Source organism: Equus quagga, chromosome 1, assembly GCF_021613505.1.
Source record: "Equus quagga isolate Etosha38 chromosome 1, UCLA_HA_Equagga_1.0, whole genome shotgun sequence".
Lineage (NCBI taxonomy): Eukaryota > Metazoa > Chordata > Mammalia > Perissodactyla > Equidae > Equus > Equus quagga.
The window spans coordinates 163,174,159-163,197,373 of record NC_060267.1 but is presented as its reverse complement, the minus strand read 5'-3'; the positions used below and the strand labels follow the sequence as shown (position 1 = coordinate 163,197,373).

At 36.5% G+C, this 23,215-nt stretch overlaps 1 protein-coding gene across 1 annotated transcript in view; it reads right to left on the bottom strand.

Moving 5' to 3' along the window:
* Nucleotides 1-23,215, bottom strand: part of TBC1D5 (TBC1 domain family member 5) — a 562,315-nt gene that overhangs the window by 231,400 nt on the left and 307,700 nt on the right. Inside the window, exons 6-9 of the mRNA XM_046674041.1 lie at nt 20,901-21,009; nt 19,347-19,436; nt 19,182-19,256; nt 17,993-18,060 (exon numbers count right to left, since the gene is read on the bottom strand). Coding sequence (XP_046529997.1) covers nt 17,993-18,060; nt 19,182-19,256; nt 19,347-19,436; nt 20,901-21,009 — 342 coding nt within the window. The remainder of the gene's footprint in view (nt 1-17,992; nt 18,061-19,181; nt 19,257-19,346; nt 19,437-20,900; nt 21,010-23,215) is intronic.

Here is a 23,215-nt window from a genome sequence, read left to right as displayed (position 1 = left end):
TTTAAAATAAATTAAAGCCTATCTTATTTTCATCTGTTCATTTGACTTTTGTTTGAAATTCCCTTTGATGTGCAATTGTCCCCAAACAAAAATATTTGATCTTTACTGTAGCAGTAAGGAGGCCTGTCTTTTGGGAGCCAGTAATAAACGACCCATGGATCTGGGCATAAACCACCTCTGCATAAACCAATGTGATGACCCTGCATAAATCTTAGGAGGGACAGTCTCTACTCAGCCATGGGAGTTTGACTATGCATAAGTGACCTTAGCTCCTAAAGAAGAGGAAAACTAACCTTAAAGTAAATTCAGAGCAAGAATAACATATCCTAGAAGCCAAAGAAGTTCCACAAAGATGTCAAACACAACTACTTTTAAAATGACTTATCTGGGACAATAGAAAGTTGCTAAAGCCCTTAGAAAGTCAAATATCCCAAATTAAAGTAATCAGGATGAAAGACAGGTAAGTAGTCAATAAACTGCTGAAGAGAAATTTTTTGGGAAAACTTAGTCACCAAAGTAAAAATAAAATCATCCTTTTGAGAGGTGAAGTTGTTTCCTCTTCTAATCCCCACTGGATGACTACAATCTAGCCCTGTCTTGAAGCAGGCTTCACTCCTATGATTTAGATCACAGGTTTAATGACTTTGTGTGTCCCCTTCCTTAACTATTCTTTGGAAATTTTCTATGCACACTGACTCAACCAAATTCTGTGCAGCTGTTGCAGTCTGAATGGATTATGGGAGAAAGTACTAAAAAATGCAACATTCACTTTGTAACAAATATCCATGAACTATATAGTAAAAATTTAATACCTAACTACTAAAAATATAAATTATATTACATACCAATTCATAGTTTCATTTAAATGCACACTAACCACTTGTAAGATTAAAAACTAGAGATCTACAAGAATTAAAGTGCAGGTAGATAATTTAAATTACCTACTTTTAGCAAATACCCAATCAACTGAAAATGTGTATTAGGCAGACAGCACATATACGCAATAGCACACCATCGACAATTCCACTTTACAATGCTAAAGTGCCAATTTATGAAGTTTCATGATACCCTCCTTTTTAGAAAAGTATGACTTGTTCTATAAATTCTGACGAAGAATCCATAGTATCAAATAAGTAAGGAAGAAAGGGAAAGGTACTGAAAAATAAAAGTTCATGTTATTTCACAAGTTGGAAAGAGAAGCGACATTCAGAGAAATTTTAAGCTGAAAAGCTTTTGGAGATTACCCTGTCCAACTCAGAAGTTAACAGGTAAGGACTGAAGCAGAGAGGATAACACCTGCCCCAGTGAATCTGGGTGGTTAGCAGGGCATCAGTGCTCTCCAACTGCTTCACTAATTAGTTATAAATGAGTTGGAGACATGCATTTAGGTAAAATTCCATGAGTTTAGAGTTACATAGAAGAAACTCCTAAGTCATAAGGTTGGTGAATATACCTGAATAATAACATTTCTTACAACAAATATTTGATTGTCATATTATCAGGCTCCAAACCAGAAAATATACTGTTTATAAGAATCAGAAATAGGAGAGAGTAAAAGCACAGTGAATAGCTTTTCTAGGAATAGTAATAATCAGTTTTTGATGATATGTTTTAAGTTTCAAAATAGCTTCCCTGCCATCCATTACACTTCTTAGCTTTTTTTACCCCATGCCATCTGGTGTTGATTCAGGATAGGTAAGGTAATGGGAACATCAGTCTAACCCAAATATCACTGGAAAGGTAAACCTGCTTTTGAAACAATAACAAAAATCACAGAATACAGACCCAAGCTGAATGTGACAATTGTTCAGATTTTGGAAAATCAGCAGTGACTCTACAGCTTCATGCAAAAAGGAGATACGGTAGTAACTTCATAAATATGAGGTAGACAAAAAAGTTTAGCACTAAAATTATAGAGGTTTACAATTCATTCAAGCTGAAATATCTCATGGGAAAGCAAAAGAAAAGAAATCCCACCAAAGAGGGACCAAGGACAAATATTGTTATTATCAGAAAATGAAAGTCCAAGTGAAGTAATTTCTGCATTTGGCCAGAAAATGAAAATGGAGATGGTAAATAAGTGAGGGTGAAAGTCTAACAGAGATAAAAAGCAAAGAGCAAGTAATATTAAAGTATTCCATGGTGAGACTCAGACTAACACCATCTAAGATTTTTACTTGATGGAAAAAACGAGTGATATTTCATTTTTAACTTAATTCACCAATATTTAAAATACAGCAGTTTTGTCTCAAGTGTAAAGGAACTTGGATTTAGACAAATTTTACATACTGCAAAATAATACGAAGAGATATAAAAGTTTGGTGTGAGTTTTATTTCACACCTTGAAATAAACCAAAATTCACAGGTAATATAGTTTTCATTGTAAGTTTTTCAAACTATCTGTAATGGAAAATTCAAACATTTAGAAAGAAGAGACAATAGTAGACTGAACCCAATATATCATTGCCCAGCTCCATCATCAATCAATTCTTATTTTATATCTACTTGTCCTCTAATTCTGCATTTTGAAGCAAATCTGAGACATCTGTACACCTATAAATATTGCAGTGTGTATCTCTAAAAAATAAGGACTCAATTTGAAAACACAATCATAGTATCATTGTAATACTACTTATAATAAAAATAATAATCTACTAATTAAATCAAAACTCCAGTCAATGTCCAAATTCCTCTAAAAATTTAGTTTGTTCAAATCAGGATCTAATCAATGCCCATACACTGCAATTTGTTGATTTATCTCTTAAGACTCCTTTACCCTAGATGTTCCTTCCTCTCTCTGTTTTTGTTTTTGTTTTTTTGCAATGTATTGGTTAAAGCAACCATGTGCTTTATTCTGTAGAAATTTCCCACGTTCTGAATTTTACTTATTGTTTCTCCATTTTGTTATTTAACACATTCCTATGACCCCTGTATTTCCTATAAACTGGTAGTTAGGTCTAGAGACTTCATCAGATTCTGGTTCAACTTTTCAATACAATTCTTCATGGGTGATATGATGGTTTCAGCACATGTTCACAAATTCTTTGAGGCTCCTCCCATAAAAAGGTGGAGAGGAGACTAATTCTCCTCCATTTGAATATGTGCTGGCCTTAGTGACTAGCTTCTCACAAAGACAATGCAGCGTAAGTGATGCTGCAACACAGCTTTTGTCTGGTTCTCCATCTGGACAGGAAGCTGGAACCCAGACACCACGCTGCTAAAAAATCAAGCAGCTACGTGGGAGGGCCATGTGGAGGTGTTCTAGCCACAGCTCCAAAGAGGGTGCCTGCGGAAAGCCAGCTTCAACAGCCAGACATGTGAGTGAACAAGCCTGCAGATGATTCCAGTGCCTACCTTTCAAGTTGGCCTGGCCAACACCACATGGAACAGAGAGAAACTGTCTTGCTCAGCCCTGCTCAATTTGTAGATTCATCAAAAACATAAATTCTGTGGTTTTTCAAAGCATTGGGGTGGTTTACGTTGCAACAATAGAAAACTGGAACAGTTGGTATGGTGTACTTCCACCAACAGGCACACACTGTTAGCTTCTCTCTTTTTCTGTGATGATCGTTGCCTAGATCTACTAATTTATTAGAGGTTTTAAAATGGCAAAACTATAATTATATTGTTTTTTTCTTCCTTTATTATCTAAAATACACATATAAAGAAAAATTTCCCTTCATCATTTTTAGATGACCATAATTTTGAAAATTCTTGTTGATTTCCATTACATTTGATCATGCACACTTGTTGTGGACATCTAAGATCTATGAATGGTAGAATGGCCACTAATCCTGTCACAAAAGTAGTTTATGACAACCAGACTATTGTATTTGCCTTTTGGATATCTTCTCATGTGACTGCAATATATGGGAATCAATCAGGAAGAGAGGGATGGAGGACAACACCACCAACTTTAAAGCCCCAGTAACCAGGAACCTAGGTGCCTGATGGGAGTTAACTGGAAAGACATTCAACAGAGCAATGATCTATCATAATACAGACAATAAAGGGAAGCCAGGCAAATACCTGGGCTGTCTATAATGAAGAGTTCCTCAGACAAGAAAGAGACAAAAAGAATATTTCCTAAGCTAGAAAAGGGTTAAGAAAAGAGTGAAATGATAAAGGGCTTTGTCACCGCATTATAGTACATAATTAGGTAATTAGAAGTATTAAAACAGACAATGCATTGGGCCCAGATGAATTGCTGAAGATGCAAGTATTCAATAAGATGCCCAAGGGGAAAAATAAAGCCCTTGGTGAAGGTTTACAATCATGCAGTAGGACAGAGAAGCACAGAAGGACTTGAAGGAACAATAACTGATGTTATGCCCATACTTCAAAAACAGAATTTCAAAACAAGCATTCATCCAAAATTTAAAATGAGCTGATGAAAACTCCCTAGAATACTATTAAATGCCAAAATAACTATAATACCTTACTCTGGTTTATTGCTTTATTAAAGAAGAACCGAAAAATCAAACAAAAACCACAGAGAGGAACAATCTGATATAGAATGAAAGCAGACATACCAGATACGTTTTCTTCCTCTGCTTCCTATCTTTCATCTATATTCACCATTCTCCCCATTCAACCAAATCTGTGTCCTCTCCTTTGCAGGCAAACAGCTGGACTTAATTTCTCAGCTTCCTTTGCAGTTACTGTGGCCATGTGACTGAATGCTAGCCAATGGACAAGAGTGGAAGTGATGTGTGACGACACAATCCCCACCACCACCACCAATCAGGCCTCATACACATTTCCCCTTCTAACTGAATAGAATGAAAAAGGTCATCTGGAAGACTGGAGATGCCTCACGTGGACTGTGATGGTTTTGAAAATACATCTGCAAATTCTTCTACACATCTCTCCTTTCTCCTTGGATTGCTTTCTCTGGGGGAAGTATCCTCTGGTGAAGGAAAGCTAAGCAGTCCCATGGAGAGAACCACAGGGAGAGGAGCCAATATACATCCTCCAGCCCTAGTCAAGCCTGCAGACGACTGTAGCTCCAGTTGATATCTGACTGCAATCTCACGCATAGGAGACTGCTAAGTCAGAACCTTCTAGCCAAGCTGCTCCTAAACTCCAGATATCCAGCAATTATGAAATAATAAATTATTATTTTTCCAAGTCACTAAGTTTTGGTTGATTTATTATGTAGCAATAGACAACCACCACAGGTTTTGATACCTGAAACTGGGGTGCTGTTAAAAAACCCACAAGTATGTGGTAGAAATGTCTATGGGACTGAACAGAAGCCAGAAGGACCTTGCATAGAGCAACCATGAAAGATAAACGGTATGAAAGTGAGTGTTAGCAAAAGACAGACAGCCCAAGAGAAGGCTGCCAGTGAGGGCTTACATGAAAGTGAGGAAAATATTACTGGAAAAATAGAGGAAAAGGGTTTCTTATTATGTAGTGGCAACATGGCAGCTTCAAGTTATATGAAAAATAGAAAATGTACCTAACAAACTGGTTAGGTGCTGCTGGGTTTACACTTCTTACTTCAAAAAGAATGAAAGAGGAGAAAAGCAAAAGGAAGAACTGCTAAACATAAAGGTACTAGAACTTGCTGGCTTTGAAAATAAAACTTTTTCTCATTCTCAGCTTTTCTAGTCAGCAAATGATGCTAACATTGAGGCACTGCTTCAAAGATCAAATCTAGGACAGAGTCAGAAAAACAAGGTTAACAGATGAAACTAAGGGAGTGAATGTAAAATCCATTGTTAAGACCTCAGAAAGCTCTAAAGCGGTGTATCGGAGAACCATTCTGTCAAACAAGATGCCCCAATGCCCTGTAAAGACTTTAAAAGCATCCCTCACAGAGCATTCAGCAGTCAGAGGTCGGGGATGCTGCTAAACATCCTACACTGCACATGACAGCCTCTCACAATAAAAGATTAATTGGTCCAAAAAGTCAATACTCCCAAAGTTGAGAAACTCCACATTCGAGTATATGAACCCAGAGGGCAGAAACAGCATCTACTTACTTAATCTCCACCTCTTTCTGAAAAAGATTTGAGATAACTGAGTCATGTTTCCATCTTGTATTTCTTCACAGAGGGCTTTGCATACAGAAGGTACTCGAGAAATGTTTCCTGAATTGAAAAAGTACTAAATCTAGGCAAACAAGATTAACATAAATTATTATAAAGTAGTGGAAAGACCTGGAGTCCCAGGTATTATTTCCATTTCCACTTTAACAAGTTATATTTTCTTAAGCTATATTCTTTCTGAGCTTCAACTTTCCATGTTTGCAAAATAAAAAGACTTAACTAGATGACTACCAATGACACAAATGCCTATTGTGGGTGCCAGGTACTGAGGAACATGAAGATACAAAACATAAGAACTAAGCACTCAAGAAAATCTAGGCGGGAAATCTAGACATTTTACAGATATTTTTAAAGGAAGATAATTACAATAAAATGTGCAAGACCTATCAAAGAACAGAAGAGGCACTATTTTCTTTATCAGCATCCTCAACTTCTAGAACAGTAGCTGGTACGTAGTAATTTCTCAAGCAGTATTCGTTGAATGCATAAATGTATAAACTACAAACAAAGCAACCAATGAAAAATGAAAATAAAACTAGGGGCTCAGGGCCTGAAGGTGGGAAGGTGAAGCATAAGAAAGGCCAGACCAGAGTTCTGCTGTCTTTAATTTGTTTTTGTAACTAATCAAGACAAGAGCAACATACAACATTTACTGGCCATAAACTGGAGGTGAGCACTGATTTAAATGAAACAAAGAAAAGAAAGTATGAATCTGTTGTGAGGACAAGAAGTAGGATCCAGCCTAAGAGGACATCAGAAAAATCTCCAAGAGTCTAACATGGAAGGTGGGAGTCTGAAATCACCATACAAGGGAGAAGATTAAGCACAGGGTTAGGATGACAGGAAATATCAAAGAATGCATGGTGGGACAAGGGCAGGTGGCTGGGGTGTCAGGAGGTAGTATCTGTCACCATCTAAATAGAGGGTTTTAGCCAAGGTTCTTTCTAGTTTTCCAATGCCCTGAGGTACATAGTAAGCCCTTTACCCCACTGCTTCCCTTCTCAAAAAGTAAATACGTAAATAAACAAGACAAAATCTATTTATACCATAAAAGTGAAAAAATAGGGAAAAATATAATAGATAAAAGTATGACTTTAAGTGCAAGACTTCGTCGCAAGCGGAAATACAGACTCTATCTTGAAGTTTTTCAACAATTAAGAAAAAATTTAAAAGTAATTCAAAGCATTTACCCTTCAAGTAGCAAAGTACAGTTAAGCCTTGCTTAACGACAGGGACACGTTCTGAGAAATGCATTGTTAGGCAATTTCATTGTTGTGCAAACATCACAGGGTGTACTTACAGCCTAGATGGGGTAGCCTACTACACACCTAGGCTATCTGGTACTAATCTTCCGTCACATATTCGGTCCGTTATTGACTAAAATGTTATCTGCTGCATGACTGTAGCTTCAATTCCACATGTGTTGGAGAGTTCTGAAAAGATCATTGTACACTACTAAAACAGGCTATGCCTCCTGGGAATATTTCAAGATAAAGTGTCACTTTATTATGCACAAGACTTTACTTTTTAAGCTTCTCATAATCAACATGTGAACCCACAACTAGAAATGGTGCTAAAAAATCTGGCTTAATTTAAAACAAAAAGGATCTCAAAAGCAAAAACTCAACTGGTCAGTAGCTCAGGGTGCTATCACGTGCTGCCACTCCATGTACCACTGCTCCCCAATTCCAAAGATTAGGAGCATGAGGATGCTAATCAAAGCACTACACCTGTATGCTCTGCCGAGAATACACCTGTTTCCACCCAAATAACAAAAAAGAATTTTAAGTTAAAAAATATCCCACAAATTGGAGTAAAAGTGTGGTAAGAATTTGCATGCATAAATGAAACAGAAATGGGAAGAACACACATTAAAAACAGGAGAAGTACAGGAAAATACCTATTTCTAAATATACATATGAAACCATAATAATCAAATATTTTGTTTTTACCTTAAATGTTGTAAAATGAGGAAGGACTACAGGCCATTTGATAGAAGAATTGTTTCTTGTATTCTTGAAAATCTGTTTTTCCCCCTTTTTAATATTTAAGAAACACACACACAGGTTGCCGACAACTCTCAGAGAGCGGCTTGTGTTGTAGTTTTCACTTGCTCGGCTGTGAACAAGTGCATATGTGAGGGCTGGTCGTGCGTGCACAAGCGGGTACTGTGCCTGCGTTAACTAAATCACAACACAACACCAAGCACCCCTCACTCACGTGCGCCTGCAGTCCACCTCGAGGAGACTGAAAATATAAATACAAGCTGCTATTTTGCTGTGATCACACGAATATGGCAGCCTATGGTTTTTTATTTTCTCTCTTTAACATTTTAACACTGGGCAGATTGTCTGCATTAACACACACCAAAATCAATTCTGCTCTAAAATTGCTTGTAAAATCTTCCTTCCCTGAGGAATTTGTTTTTTATTTAAGTAAAAAGTGGGCTTAGTGGAAACTGTGTGAAAGATACCAACATTTAGGCCATCTTAACTTTATAAAGTGTGTCAATCCATGTTGAACCAGAGTACTGGCAGTATTTCTCCCAAAATGGGAATTGTGGAGAAGATGGACTTTAAATTAAAAAAAAAAAAATCAACAAGTTAACTTTGTAAAATCACTTGTATATTGTTAATATAGAAAAAAATTTCAAAGTAGTCTAATTTCTAACTGCCTACTACAATGTAATATAATAACTAAATCAACCCAAAACTCAGATAAGACTTGTATACTATAAAAATTCAAGAGGCCGGCCCAGTGGTGTAGTGGTTAAGTTTTGCACACTCTGCTTTGGCAGCCCTGGGTGACGGGTTCAGATCCTGGGCGCAGACATACACCACTCACAAAGACATGCTGTAGTGGCAACCCATATATAAAACAGAGGAAAACTGGCACAGGTGTTAGCTCAGGGCCAATCTTCCTCACCAAAAAAATAAATAAATTATTTATTTATTTATTTATTTATTTAATTTAAATTCATGGAGGTTTCTTAAGGGCAGAGAAAGGAAATAAAAAGAAAATAATTAGCATAGACCATACCTAAAAGTTCACTTTGAATAAAAAATATATCATACACTATACAAAAACATAACAGAAATTATCTACACAGTACTGCCCAAAAGAATGTTCTATAATGTTAGAAACGTGCTACATCTGTGCCACCCTATACAGTAGCCATTAGCACTTGAAATGTGGCTACTGTGAATAAAGACTTAATTTTTAACTTTATGTAATCTTAATGAATTTAAATTTAAATAGTCACATGTGCCTGGTGACAACCAAACTGGACAGAATGCATCTATAGTTTCAAAAAGAGAATTTTAGCAATTATTAATGAATCCACAAAATATCAAAGGATAAGATAAAAAAACTGAGAAGAAAAAGTTTGCTTAAATAGATCATGTCTAAAGCATGGCCATATGTAAACTATAAATAAAAGGAAGCATTAAAATGAGAACATTAGATCTTTAAAGTTCTAACCATGTCATGGAGTTTCAAGTAGGAAAGATAGGCGGTATAACTGATGAACAAGCTGCCTGAAGTGGTAACTGCAATAACCCTAAAATAACCAGAAACATAACAGACCAAAAACTGAAGATGAGGACTAGCAGAACCAATAGGCAATGAGATAAACTTTTAAATATAGTCAAAGTTTCAATGATAAAAGTAAGTTAAAGACTTTTAATCATGTAATTCAGGAGAGAGGGAGAACATTTGAAGAAAAAAATGATAATATTTGGCAATATCTTACAAATATGTTAATTTGCAAATGATGTTACAGACACTATAAATATACTTTTAGAAAAGACCTTGACAGACCAAATAACAGACTTCTTTGGCATCTAATATGGGGATGATATTTTATTCTGAACTCAGTATTTCCCATCATTTAAAATAATACTGAATTTCATTTAATGTTACAGTCTTTGAAGCATAGCAAAATTGGTTCAGAATGGACGATTCAAGTTCTGAATTAGAAATGCTGCAAATTGGAAGCTCCTTGATTTACCTTTAGATTATTAGTTTTTTCAGTAATAAAAATGAGAACAGTAACAACCTCATTAGGCTGAGATAAGGAACAATTAATTGAAATGAATACAAAACCCTTTGAGGCAAAAAAACGTTAGTAGAATAAAAGAATATTAAAATTAGTTGAAAGAAGAGATAATATTTAATACAGTGACATATTCAGATCAAATAAATTCAATAATTATGGCAACAACACAGCTTATGAGATGAAATTATCTTGTTTAAACTCAGACTAGAAGGCTGATAGTATTTTTTTTTAAGTGTGCTATGTCTCTGAAGACCAAAAACGTTAGAGACAGTTATTACTAAAATCAAACAACACTGATCATCAGTGATAAGAGTTATAATCAATGAGCATTTATTAAGCATCAGCTTGATTCTGCTCAATGAGACAAAAAAAACATTAGGTTGGGGCTGGCCCCGTGGCCGAGTGGTTAAGTTCGCGCACTCCGCAGCAGGCGGCCCAGTGTTTTGTTAGTTCGAATCCTGGGCGCAGACATGGCACTGCTCATCAGACCACGCTGAGGCAGCGTCCCACATGCCACAACTAGAAGAACCCACAACGAAGAATACACAACTATGTACGGGGGGCTTTGGGGAGAAAAAGGAAAAAATAAAATATTTAAAAAAAAAAAAACAAAAAAACATTAGGTTCCTGCCCTCCAGTGGCTTACCACGAGGTTTGAAAGATGAGACCTGGCTAACACTAGAGCTACTGCATATACTGTTTCTATTTTACCATCAGCTGTCTTGCATCGTAACTATTTCTTTGTGGCTGCTTTCTCTATTAGACCTTGAGCTTCTTAAGGGTCCACGTCATATTTATCTTGGCATCTCCAGTGCCTAGCATCCTGAGGAGACTAATATAAATGCACTGAATACACTGGCAGATTGAATACATTAGCAGATCTAAATAAATATAAGACCAAACAAAATTAAGTTATATTATCAAAAAGTTATTACAAAAATTCTACTAGAACAAAGAATAGGCACAAATTATTTCCAATTGTAAAGACTAGAAAACACTTCATGAACACTGTGGTGAAAACTCAGGCCTTGAAGAATGAGTTGTCAGGAATCCAACAGGGAGCAGTGGCGGGAAGCAGCATTCCAGCAGGAGAGGCCGAGTAACGCAAAGAATGGAAAACAGAAAGCACGAAACCTATTCAGGGAATGATGCCAGAGCCCTGGTCTACAAGGGAATTGTGGAGGGATTTCATGTGGCAAGTTTCGCACAAGGAGCTTGGACATTGCTACTCCCTCCTGATTAACAAGGAAAAAGCTAAGCAGACTAAAAAATCAACAACTCTTCTTGGATCCATAAGAGAGGGGAGGACAAAGGGCAATCTGCTGCCCCCAAGACTGAAGAGACAGACAGGCAAGTACAGGGAGTCACAACTTAGAAGAGAAGAGACTCAAGCAAAACCACCAGCAGGAACCAGCGCCAGGGCAGGAAAACCTGAACTGTATTTGATGAATTGCTGGAAGCTCACTCAGCGTGGACAACTATGAGATAAAAACTCCAGGGGGACCCAGTCATAGGGAGGCCCACACAGTACTGTGAGATTTACCTCCCATACCTCAACCACGTTTCCAGAACAAATAACAGAGAAAAATTCTCTCAGCTTCCAGCAGGTGGAGAGGAAAAGGAGTCATTCTGAACAGAGCACTCTCTTCTTCTTAACAAGGTCTGCCCTCAGGGAAAACTAGTTAATCCTCACCTAACCTGCTGCAGTATTAGACCCTAATTGACCTGGGGGAAGGGTAACACCCAACTCCAGCCCACTCTAGCTATCTTGACCCACTAAGGGGGGGCGAGTGGGGGCAATGGAGAAATACTTGTGAAGTTCACGGTCAAGGAGCATAGGCTCACTAAAATACTGAGAGCAAATAATAGGACTAAAGAACACTTTCCTCTGCCCTCACCTTATTACCACATCACTAAAGCCCCATTTACAGCAGTTTCTTTTAGCTAGTACATCATTCTTGCCATCAAGAAAAAATTACAAGGCATATCAAAACCCAAAAAGCACAATTTGAACAGACAGAGCAAGCATCAGAACCAGACACAGCAGGGATGTTAGAATTATGAGATCAGGAATTTAAAACAACTATGATTAATATGTTAAGGGCTCTAACGGATAAAGTAGACAGCATGCAAGAACAGATGGACAATGTAAGCAGAGAGATGAAAATTCTAAGAGAAAAATAAAAAAGAAATGCTAGAAAGAAAAAATACTGTAACAGAAGTGAAGAATACCGTTGATGGGCTTATTAGTAGACTGGACATGGCTGAGGAAAGAATCTCTGAACTAGAGGAAATAGTATAGAATCTCTGAAAAGTGAAAAGCAAAGAGAACAAAGACTGAAAAAAAAGAACAGAATATCTAAGGACTGTGGGACAACTACTAAAGGTATAACATACATATAATAGGAATATCAGAAGGAGAAGAAAGAAATATTTGAAATACTAATGACTGAGAAATTCCCCAAATTAATGTCCAACACCAAACCACAGATCCAGGAAGTTCAGAGAACACCACGGAGGATAAATGCCGAAAGAACTACACCTAGGCATACCATTTTCAAACTACAGAAAATCAAAGGTAAAGAAAAAATCCTTAAAGAGGGAAAAAACATCTTATCTATGGAGGAACGAAGATAAGAATTAAATCCAAGTTCTTCTTAGAAACCATGAAAGCAAGAAGAAAGTGGAGTGCAATATTTAAAGTGTTTCGAGAAAGAAAAACACCAACTTGGAATTCTGTATCCTTGGAAATTATCCTTCAAAAGTCAAGGAGAAATAAAGACTTTCTCAGACAAACAAAAATTGAGGGAATTTGTTGCCAGCAGACCTGCCTCACAAGAAATTATTTTAAAAGTTCTTTAAAGAAAAGGAAAATAACACAGGTCAGAAAATGATCTACATAAAGAAAGAGCATAAGAAGGAATAAGTGAAGGTAAAATAGAAACTTATTTTCCTTATACTTAATCGCTACAACAGTTAACAGTTTGTTCAAAATAATAATACCAACAGTGTATTCAACTATGTATGCTTCTGTGTGTGTATATATACATACATACATATATATATGCCTATGTATGCTTATATGTAAGTGAAATGAATGACAGAAATGATACAAGGGACAGAGGGAAGAATTAGGATTATTTTGTTATTATAAGGTACTCACACTGTAAAGTGGTATAGTGCTATTTGAAAGTGGATTTGAATTAGCTGAAATATATATAGCAAATTCTAGGGAAACTACTAAAAAAAGTAAAATGAAGTATAATCAACGTGTAAAGAAAGAGACAAAATGGAATACTATAAAATGCTGAATTAAAACTGCGAAAGGCAGAAAGGGTGGAAGACAAAAAATAGGAAAAAAGAACAAGAGTAACAAATAGAATACAGTAACAAATATGAGAGATATTAATCCAACTATATCAATAATCACTTTGAATGTCAATGGTCTAAATGCACCAACTGAGAGAGGCTGTCAGAGTGGATCAAAAAACAAGACCCAACAGGGGCTGGCCCCGTGGCCGAGTGGTTGGGTTCGTGTGCTCCGCTGCAGGCGGCCCAGTGTTTTGTTGGTTAGAGTCCTGGGCGCGGACATGGCACTGCTCATCGGGCCACGCTGGGGTAGCGTCCCACATGCCACAGCTGGAAGGACCCACAATGAAGAATATACAACTATGTACCGGGGGGCTTTGGGGAGAAAAAGGAAAAAAATAAAATCTTTAAAAAAAAAAAAAAAAAAACAAGACCCAACTATATCTTGCTTACAAGAAACTCACTTTAAAGATGGAGAAAAATATACCCTGCCAACACTAATTAAAAGATTTTAAAAGGCATTACATAATGATAAAGAGGACAATTCTCCAAGGAGACATAAAAATCTTTAACATGTATGTGCCTCAGCACAGAGCATCAAACTGTGAGGCAAAAACTAATAAAACTGCAAAGAGAAATAAATGAATCCACTATTGTGGTTGGTAACTTCAACACTCTATCAGAAATGCACAGATCTGACAAGCAGAAAATCAGTAAGGACATAGTTGAACTCAACATCACCATCAATCAATTGGATATAATGGACATCTATAGACTACTTCATCCCACAACGGTAAAGTGTACATTCTTCTCAAGCTCACACAAAACATTCACCAAGACAGGCGACATTCTGGACCATAAAACACACCTTAACAAATTGAACAGAACAGAAATCATAAAATGTCTGCTCTCAGACTACAGTGGAATTAAACTAGAACTCAGTAACAGAAACATAAATGGATATCCTAAAAGGGAACTGTGTGTGTGTTAGGGAGGCTGGGTAAGTCCATTCTTCAGCAGACCACAGAGTAACATAGAAAGTTTTAGATTAGGCAAGTAGCATGACTAGAAATGCGTTTTGAGAAAAACTGGCTGTAACACGTGGAATGGACTGAGAGAGAAAGGTAATAGATTAATAATAAAGGTAATAGATTAGGTAAGAGAACAATTAAACCAGTAACAGACTTTAGGTAGGAGGCAGAAAGGACCTGACACACAGCAGCACAAATGGAAAAGGACTGATTAATGTGAGAAAACTACATATAATTACCCCCTAATTTGTATTTAAAAATATAAAATGTCTATCTTCAACGTACCTACTCCTAACAACTTTATCACTACATCTTTATTCTACCACCCCCCACCCCCGACATGAGCTAACAACTGTTGCCAATCTTTTTTCTTTTTTTCTGCTTTATCTCCCCAAATCCCCCCGGTACATAGTTGTATATCTTAGTTACACGTCCTTCTAGTTGTGTCATGTGGGACGCCACCTCAACGTGGCCTGACGAGCAGTGCCATGTCCACGCCCAGGATCCAAACCCGTGAAACCCTGGGCTGCCACAGCAGAGCGCACAGACTTAACCACTCGGCCATGGGGCTGGCCCCTACATCTTTATTCTAAGTCACTAACATAACTTAGAAAACTGCCTTAGGCTCCGAGCTAGCTGCTTTTCCAGCTTCCATTCTTACCTCAACCTTCACCCCACTGCACAGCAGCCAGAATTACCCTTCTATATATATCACACCCCTGGTCAATATCCTCGAATGGCTTCCACTGCAATTGGAATAAAACCTAAACTCCTTAGTATGGTCTAATGACCACCTGTCTGACATTTGCCCTCCTCTCAGATTTCCCTACTTAAATCACTTGCCTCCAGCTATACCTGCTTTCCTTTTCTTCCTCTACATACTGAGTTCATTTTCACTGAGGGACCTTGCACCAGCTGTTCCCTCTGCCTGGAATGTTCTTCCCCTAGATCTGTACATGGCTGATTTTTAAAAATTTTTCACATCTCAGCTCAAATGCCACCTTCTCAGAGCTGCCTTTTCAGACCACTGTTCCTGAAGTAGCTATCCCTCCAGCTGTCCTATTACCCTGCTGTACTCTTCTTCACAGCGATTACCACTCTATGATTACCCTCTTTAGTTAGACATGCTTATTGTCTCACTCCACCCCTGACCCCTACACTAACATGTACATGCTGTGAGAGCAGGACCTTGTCTTATTCACCACTATGTTCCCCAAATGCAAAGAATAAGCCTGAAACATAGCAGACATTCACTAAATATAAATTTAAAAAACCAAACTTCCTATCACAGACGCTAGTGAACAAGTAGCAGTGTATAACATTCACGGAGTTGCACTTCTTCTCTTCTCCTATTGCATTATGAACTGCTTTACAGACTGGATTGAGAACCATGGATTTTAGATCATGTAGTGCCTTATAAACAGAAACGTATTACCTGAAGTAGTAAAATTATTCAAGCTATTCGGCTTTTATCATTAGGCAATTCGGTGACTTTAAAATAAGACTGACAATCTTACCTTACAAGCTAAGTTTCTTGCCACAAAATTTATATAGAGAAGGCAAGGAGACTTACTCTAAATGTGGAGAAAGCCATGGGCAAACCTTCTAGGGAAGAACATATGTAACCTCCCCCAGCTACACTGTCAACTAGAGAGCCTCCTAGATACTTTACCTGAATCTCAAGTTTGCCAATTTAATTAAAATATACTAGTGGAGACAAATTATAAGAAAAAATTAGCCATATGTGTGTGTTATACATCCACATATACATTTTTATAAGAAAAATACACAGAAAATATAAAACCAAATAGTTAAAAGAATACGTCTTTCAAGAAACAACACTTCCTCAAGCAGCCACACAAAAATGTTCGAGCTAAGTAACCAAATAACAAACAGGCTCCCAACGCCACTGTCTGTTTGGTCTGGCTATCCAAGTTTATTTTCTTCTTCCCTTGTTTGCTATTTCTGTTAACCAGTCGGGCCTGTATGGCCTCTGAGCATGTGACTCTGCCTAGCGCCAGGATGCGTCCATTTCCATTTGATGACAGTAGAGAGATGGATTCTAATCCTTCTTATTAGCCACTTCAAGCTGAAGCTGTCAAGTTTTCTAAGATAACTGCCTAGCATTTTTTAGAAAGAGATGCCTTTACTAGCTGGTTAGCAATATATGCTGTGCATTTTGTTTTTCTGAGGCCTGTTTCACTGCCACTGATTACTTACTTACTTAAATGATTGACAAGGAAATTCGTTTCTTTTTTTATTCAATAATTATTTATTGAGTACCTCCTGTGCACCAATACAATGGCATTCTACTTTCTGAAACTATATCCTAGAGGGATCAAGCACTACCACCCAACACCTCTGAGAGTAGCTTGCCTATAATAACTCATTACCCCTGGGTTAACTGGCTAACTCAAGCTCATCAAAATGATCCCATACCTCGCACCCCTACAACCTGCTACCTTTACGACGTATCTACGGTTTTGTTGTACTCTGAATCCATGATTCCTATTACGTATTTTCATTTTAACATAGAAAATTTCATTTCTTAAATGTCTAGTACAACCTTAATAGCAGTCTATGTCATCTGATTATTCTGGTTTTGGGACCTGGAAAGAGATGAACGTGAGAGAGCCAGGGGCTTTGGCATTGCAATAGATCTAGAAGGAGCTGAACTAGAAGTGGGGCAGAAGGACTTGGAAGAAGGCACTAGAGATACCCATGACTCTGCATATGCCTGGCTCATCCTAGATCCTAATGATTAAATTAACTTTACTCAAATTTACATGATGGTTTACAGTCTAAAACGTACGTATCTAATTTACTACTATTATAACATACACTCATTAATCTACAACAATCCTGTGGGGTAGTTACTATTATCCCCATTTTACAGAAAAAGACTGAGGGGGAAAGATGTGCACTGAGAGTAGTTTGCCCAAGCTTATAACTTCTGTTGCTAGAACTTACCCTAAAATCTTCCTACACAAATTCCATGTGCATCTCACTACATGACCCAGAAAGACGAGGTCCAGTAAATAAAAGTCGCGGATATTAACTATATGATAAATAAGAAACTACTCTTCCACAGGGTAAATACTGAGTAGGTTAAGAGAAGAGGTTGTCTGCAAACATGAATGGCTTCAAGAGGAAAAGAAACAAGGAGGATAAAAATAACAGTCACTTAGAAAGCGATTTGATTAGAAAGGTATTCAAAGCAAGAGATAAATTTTTCTAGTAATACCAATATTATGACTACATAATACAACCTTAATCAGAAGCACAACTTCAAATAATTGTTGGAAATTGAAAAACTGATAAAATACTATTTTATTTTGAAAAAGGGAACACAGAAACCTATAGTTTAAGAATAGGAAATAATCATTATTATCAAAATCTGGCCGAAATCACTGTTATTAACACAAGTAGAATAACGCATTCGATCAAGGCTCCTCTACGGATTTTGTATTTTGTTAAAATTACAAAGAGGTAACACCAATATGAATTATTGAAAGTAACTTGTAAATACTTCTACATACGTTCTTTTGACATCTTGTTCAATCATTGATCGAAGTTCTTTATCCTGGAAGAATTTGTTCCAAAGACTCTGAAATAAGGAGAACAATCTATTTAAAATAATCTCACACTTTTGCTTGGCTTTTATGATCTCAATTTAATGATTTAAATTATTAAATTTATCCTACTCTTTGAGTTATTTCACATTGTAGATAGGAAACCCAAAATTGGAATAATTTTTATTAAAATCTACTTTAATCTTGGAACCACATCCTCATTCTAACATCAACTTTTCCAGTGAAATTATTGTACATATTTTAAATTTTTATATTACCTACCTAAAGTGAATGATACTTTTACTACTATATACCAGCTACCACCCATACAACAACAACAAAGTCTACTTGGATCACAGAAGGGCCACAGGCCAACTGGTCCCAAGTTGAACCTGAACTGACTTCCCGAGGCTCTAAGAAAGACATCTAACGTTTTCTACAAAGATGGTTTTATAATCAAATAGATTTTTATGTAGTTTTTAAAATGTAAATTTAAGCAAAGTTTAAAAACTTTCTTAACATTTTATGCTGTTATATCATAGACTATATTATAATAATTGTAGGTATCAGGAAAAGAAATGCTAACATATATTAACTAGAAAAAAAATTTCTATTAGCAGGGAAACAGAAATTAGAACAGCAATTGAAGAAGTTATCCAATACCTCTAAAGTAGTAATTATACCTAGTCTCCCCTGGAATATGAGTGGAAACAGGCCTGATCTTGCTGATTTTTAAAAACTTCTTCATAGACTCATTACAAATAGTTGCTTTTCTTCCTGGGAGTTAGTCCAACCAAGTGAATTCTTCTCTATTTTTATCATCAAGGGAGACTTTCCTCAGCCTCCCCTCTCCCACTGCAACCTTGATAAAATAGTTCTACCCTCATCTTTATGCTCTATTTTACCCTTAGTTCTTATAGACCCTAGGACTCCTCCTCTGGGGTACCGTCCCACAGACACAGATCATAAATTTCCTGCAACACACTATGTATACAGCATGGAATAATTCCCACCAAGTTTTAGGTGATACAGTATCTGGGGTTAAACAAAATAGTTGGTATAAAATACCAATACTTTCATGGTGATTGATAACCAATCTCCTAAGTATATTCTTATGGGAAAAAGAGGTTGAGATATAAATAAAGAAGAACTTTACCCCTTCATCTTGTGAAAGGGGATTATTGATCATCAAGTCTTGCTGGCCAACAACCTTCCTCGGGTTTGTGATGTGCTGGTAAAGAAAGAAAGAAAACATGCAGAGATCAGAGGCTACTGGACTTTAAAGCAAACATAAAAAAACATGAATTAAAGGGCAACTTACTATCTCTTTAATGTTGCTATACCATGCTCTTAATTCTTTAATTCTACTTATCCACTGGCTTTTATCTTGAGGAAGAACACAAAGAAATAGCTGTCAAGAAAAAAAATGGAAACTTTTGTAAAAATCATAAGTAAAATGTGAAACTATGCCAAACAGATCTCAAGAAAACTGAAAGAGATGTTCATATTCATGGTATTCCATATTCATATCATCATTCTAATCCTCAATAAATTATATTTGGGGATATTTAAGAAATATATATTTGGACAATTCAAAAAGTAAACAAAGGCCAAAAAACAAGATCCCAAAAGCCACACCACAAAATGGAATCAACCTCCCTTCAGGATTTATATTAAAAATGAACAAGAAAAATTCATTGAGGTTCAAGCATAACTCCCATTTTACAGTCTTATATTAATGGGGGTGTTGGGAGTATTAATAGGCACAAGGTTCAATTAGTAATTTCAAGGTTTAAGATTTGTCTTAAAACAAGCTGGTAAAGGACAGACAAGAACAATCTGAGGACAAAGTCTGAGAAGTGAAATCATTCCTTTTACAGCAGAAAATGTAATTTACAACTGGCAATCAGCTTACGAAAATAACAAGCATTCTTAAAAAGACAAATTTGATTTAATTTAGTTTAATACAGCATTAAAATAAATCTTGATATATTTTTAGCAAACGAAGGATACTGAAAGTTAAACAACAAGGAATGGGGGTGGGGCCTAAACATTTGTAAACAAATAATCTAGCAGCAGGTCTCCTGCCTTTACTGCCTGCATCTAACAGAAGAAAAATGTATTTTAATTATTAAATCTAAATTATTAAATCTAAAACTGTCTAATACATCATGTGTTCCTTACTGTCTTTACTTGCACAGACTCCGTATGCTCAATTTATGCAGATAAACCCTAAAAAACTTTCAATAGAAGTCATTTTAGAAACGAGTCTAAACCTAAATTCATTCATTTTGAGAGAACAAAAAGGGACAGTATTTCCAAACAATTAAAAAGATAAAGGCAGATTATTATTACTAGATTTGGTAACCAATGGCCCTTTCTATTGGAAGGAGACTGACCTAATTTCCTTCTACTTTTCCTTCTTGCTGCCCTTCACTTTCTGTTTCTAGTAAAAGAAATATGAAAAACCTTTTCCCATCTGCTATTTATGAGGAAGAAAGGGAGGATGGCTAAATGACAGCACTTGATATAATAGGAACCTGAAAGCTAATCCCCCTTTGCTCCTGCTCAGCCTCAAGGATTTCTGAAAAAGCCTCTGGGGAATGTAAAGGTGTTGCTTTGGATTCTGCACCATCAAATGAGATGAAAAGACAGTTATTTCAAATGCCTCCTTTACCATCACCAGTTATTCAAGACTAAGGTGGTTCAACCTTATTAGTAAATGTCCTATGAAAGATAAACATGATGGCCAAAAAATTGAGAGTGAAGTCTCTTGGAAAATTCAGTGATCCCCTGCATGGGTAATCTTCCAGGGCATCAGGTAATGTGTTGATATACTGCAACCACAAACTGTAAATAAATATTTTCTTCTTACCTTCCAGCAAATGCTGCGGAACCTGCTGCTTCTCAGCTGCCCATTAATCCCCTTCTGCCTTATTGTTGCCAAGTAATTGTTGTTTACAAATAGTTCTTCCCATTCTTTCCTATATGCAAGAAACCAAAGCATGGGGATCCTTTTGTTAAAATTCTTCTGCTTGGAGAGGAGTGCTACAGGAAATTAATTTTAAATAAGTCTAAGAAATGCAACTTTTAAAACGTATATATTTAGTTGTGTACTGTTTCTGAACGCATGGCTGTCTTTTTGGACAGAGTTCTTCTGTAGATTTAATGAATATGTAGATCGCTATAATTATGCCAGCTACTGAAATTCATAATGTCTATGGAGGCTATTCCATTTCCTGTAAAATGCTGGTAGTACAGTTCAGTAAATAAACAAGAAAAAAATGATGAACATTAATATAAGTATATGACTCCTTTAGCCACTGACAAAGATGTACCTGCCCCAAAAATACACAACAAAAAAGTGTACTGTTTATATGGGCTTCTCACATGAAATATCTGTTTAAATGAACCCATTTCTCTTTAATGTCAGGCTGGTAGTTAAATATAATAGAACACTCCTTTCTTTAACTTTTAGTGCTATTTACTATTGAAATCTCTGCAACTTCTTTCTACATGATCAGTTTTAAAATTTTAACAGGTGCAGGCAAATTTGAAAAAAAATCAAAAAATTAAAAAGCCTCACTGTAAAAACTGTTAAAGGCAAGCTTGAGTACCTTGCAGTACCTATGGCTGAGTAGATAAACAACTGAAATATGCCTCCCAGGCACGCAGACACCAGGGGCCTAACACCTGTGCCTCATTAATATACAAGTAAATCTGCTCTACTGGGAAACAATTGGAAATTAATTGTCCCAAACCATTTACTGAATGTGAATAAAGGAAGTAGACCTATATTCCCTGCATCTTGTATCAAGCTAAACATCAAGAATCATTTGTCAACAGTTGAGGCTACTGAGTACAGCTTTATGAAATTTTCTCTCAAATTTCATAATGCCACAATAAACTTATAATTTAAAATTAATTGTCAAAGTTGAAACCGTGGCAATCCCTTCAGAGAGACTTCCTTAAAAGAAAGCCTCTAAAAACCCTCCATCATATATATACAAGCAGTTGTCACTGGCCAGACTCTACTCATTTTGAGAAAGGACAGCCTTGTACACTATGCTATCTGAGAGCCAGTAACGTAAACAACTGCACACCTAAAGTTCAAAACCCTGACTGTGGAGCAAGCTACATCTTCTCCAGAGTTTTACAAAAGTGTTACCAAAACAATGTTACACTCCCTCCTGCCACGACTAAGAGAACTTCCAGCCTCAGCTCTGTAGCACTGACCCCAGATCATCCCAAGTCTTCCGCCAGCAGGGGCTTGTAGCTAAGTACGCCAAATGGGACACACACTCCAAATACGGGAAGAAATACATTCCTACCACCACTCCGCGAAAATTTCTTATTCTCACCACTCTGTTCATAAGAGAAAATATTTCATTTTTATTTTAATTTGTTTCATTACTGAAACTGAAAATTCTTAATGTTTTTGGGTCATTTTATTTCTTCTTTATTAAAACTTCCTTTCTTTTACTTTGCCTATTATAAGCAGTATAGGATAGTGGTTAACAGAATGGACACCAGAGCCATACTCTTGGGATCAAAAAAGACAGTCATGCGTTCAGAAACAGTACACAATTTACCAGTTACTTACTAGCTGTGCAAGCACGGGCAACTTACATAACCTCCCTGGTGCCTCTGTTTCCTCATCTATAAAATAGAATAACAATAATAACGATAGCAACTACTTAAAAGAAAGTTACTATGAGGATTAAAATAGACGACAAGCCCTCAGAAGGGTGCCCAGCAAAAATGTAACATTTTTAAAAACTTAATATTATTGTCAATAATTATAATATTCCTTTTATTTTAGTGTGCCTTTTTATTGTTCCAAGAGAGGAGTTTTTCATAATTAAAGACATCACACTTTTGTCTGCCATATGTATGTATTTTTTAACTCAATTATCTTGCTTTTCAACACTCTGAAGCTTTTTAATTTGCGTATAATTTAAACCTAACATTATTTTCTCTTGATGGTCTTTCCATTGTTTTCACTCTTAAGTAATTCTTAGCCACTCCAAGTTCAACGAGTTGATCACTGAAATACTGGGATTTTTCAAATCGTTTTAGTCCATTTGTATTACTTAGAATGTTTTAAAAACATTATTCATTTCCCAACAATTTCAGATACATTATCCCCCTTTGCTCCTGCTCAGCCTCAAGGATTTCTGAAAAAGCCTC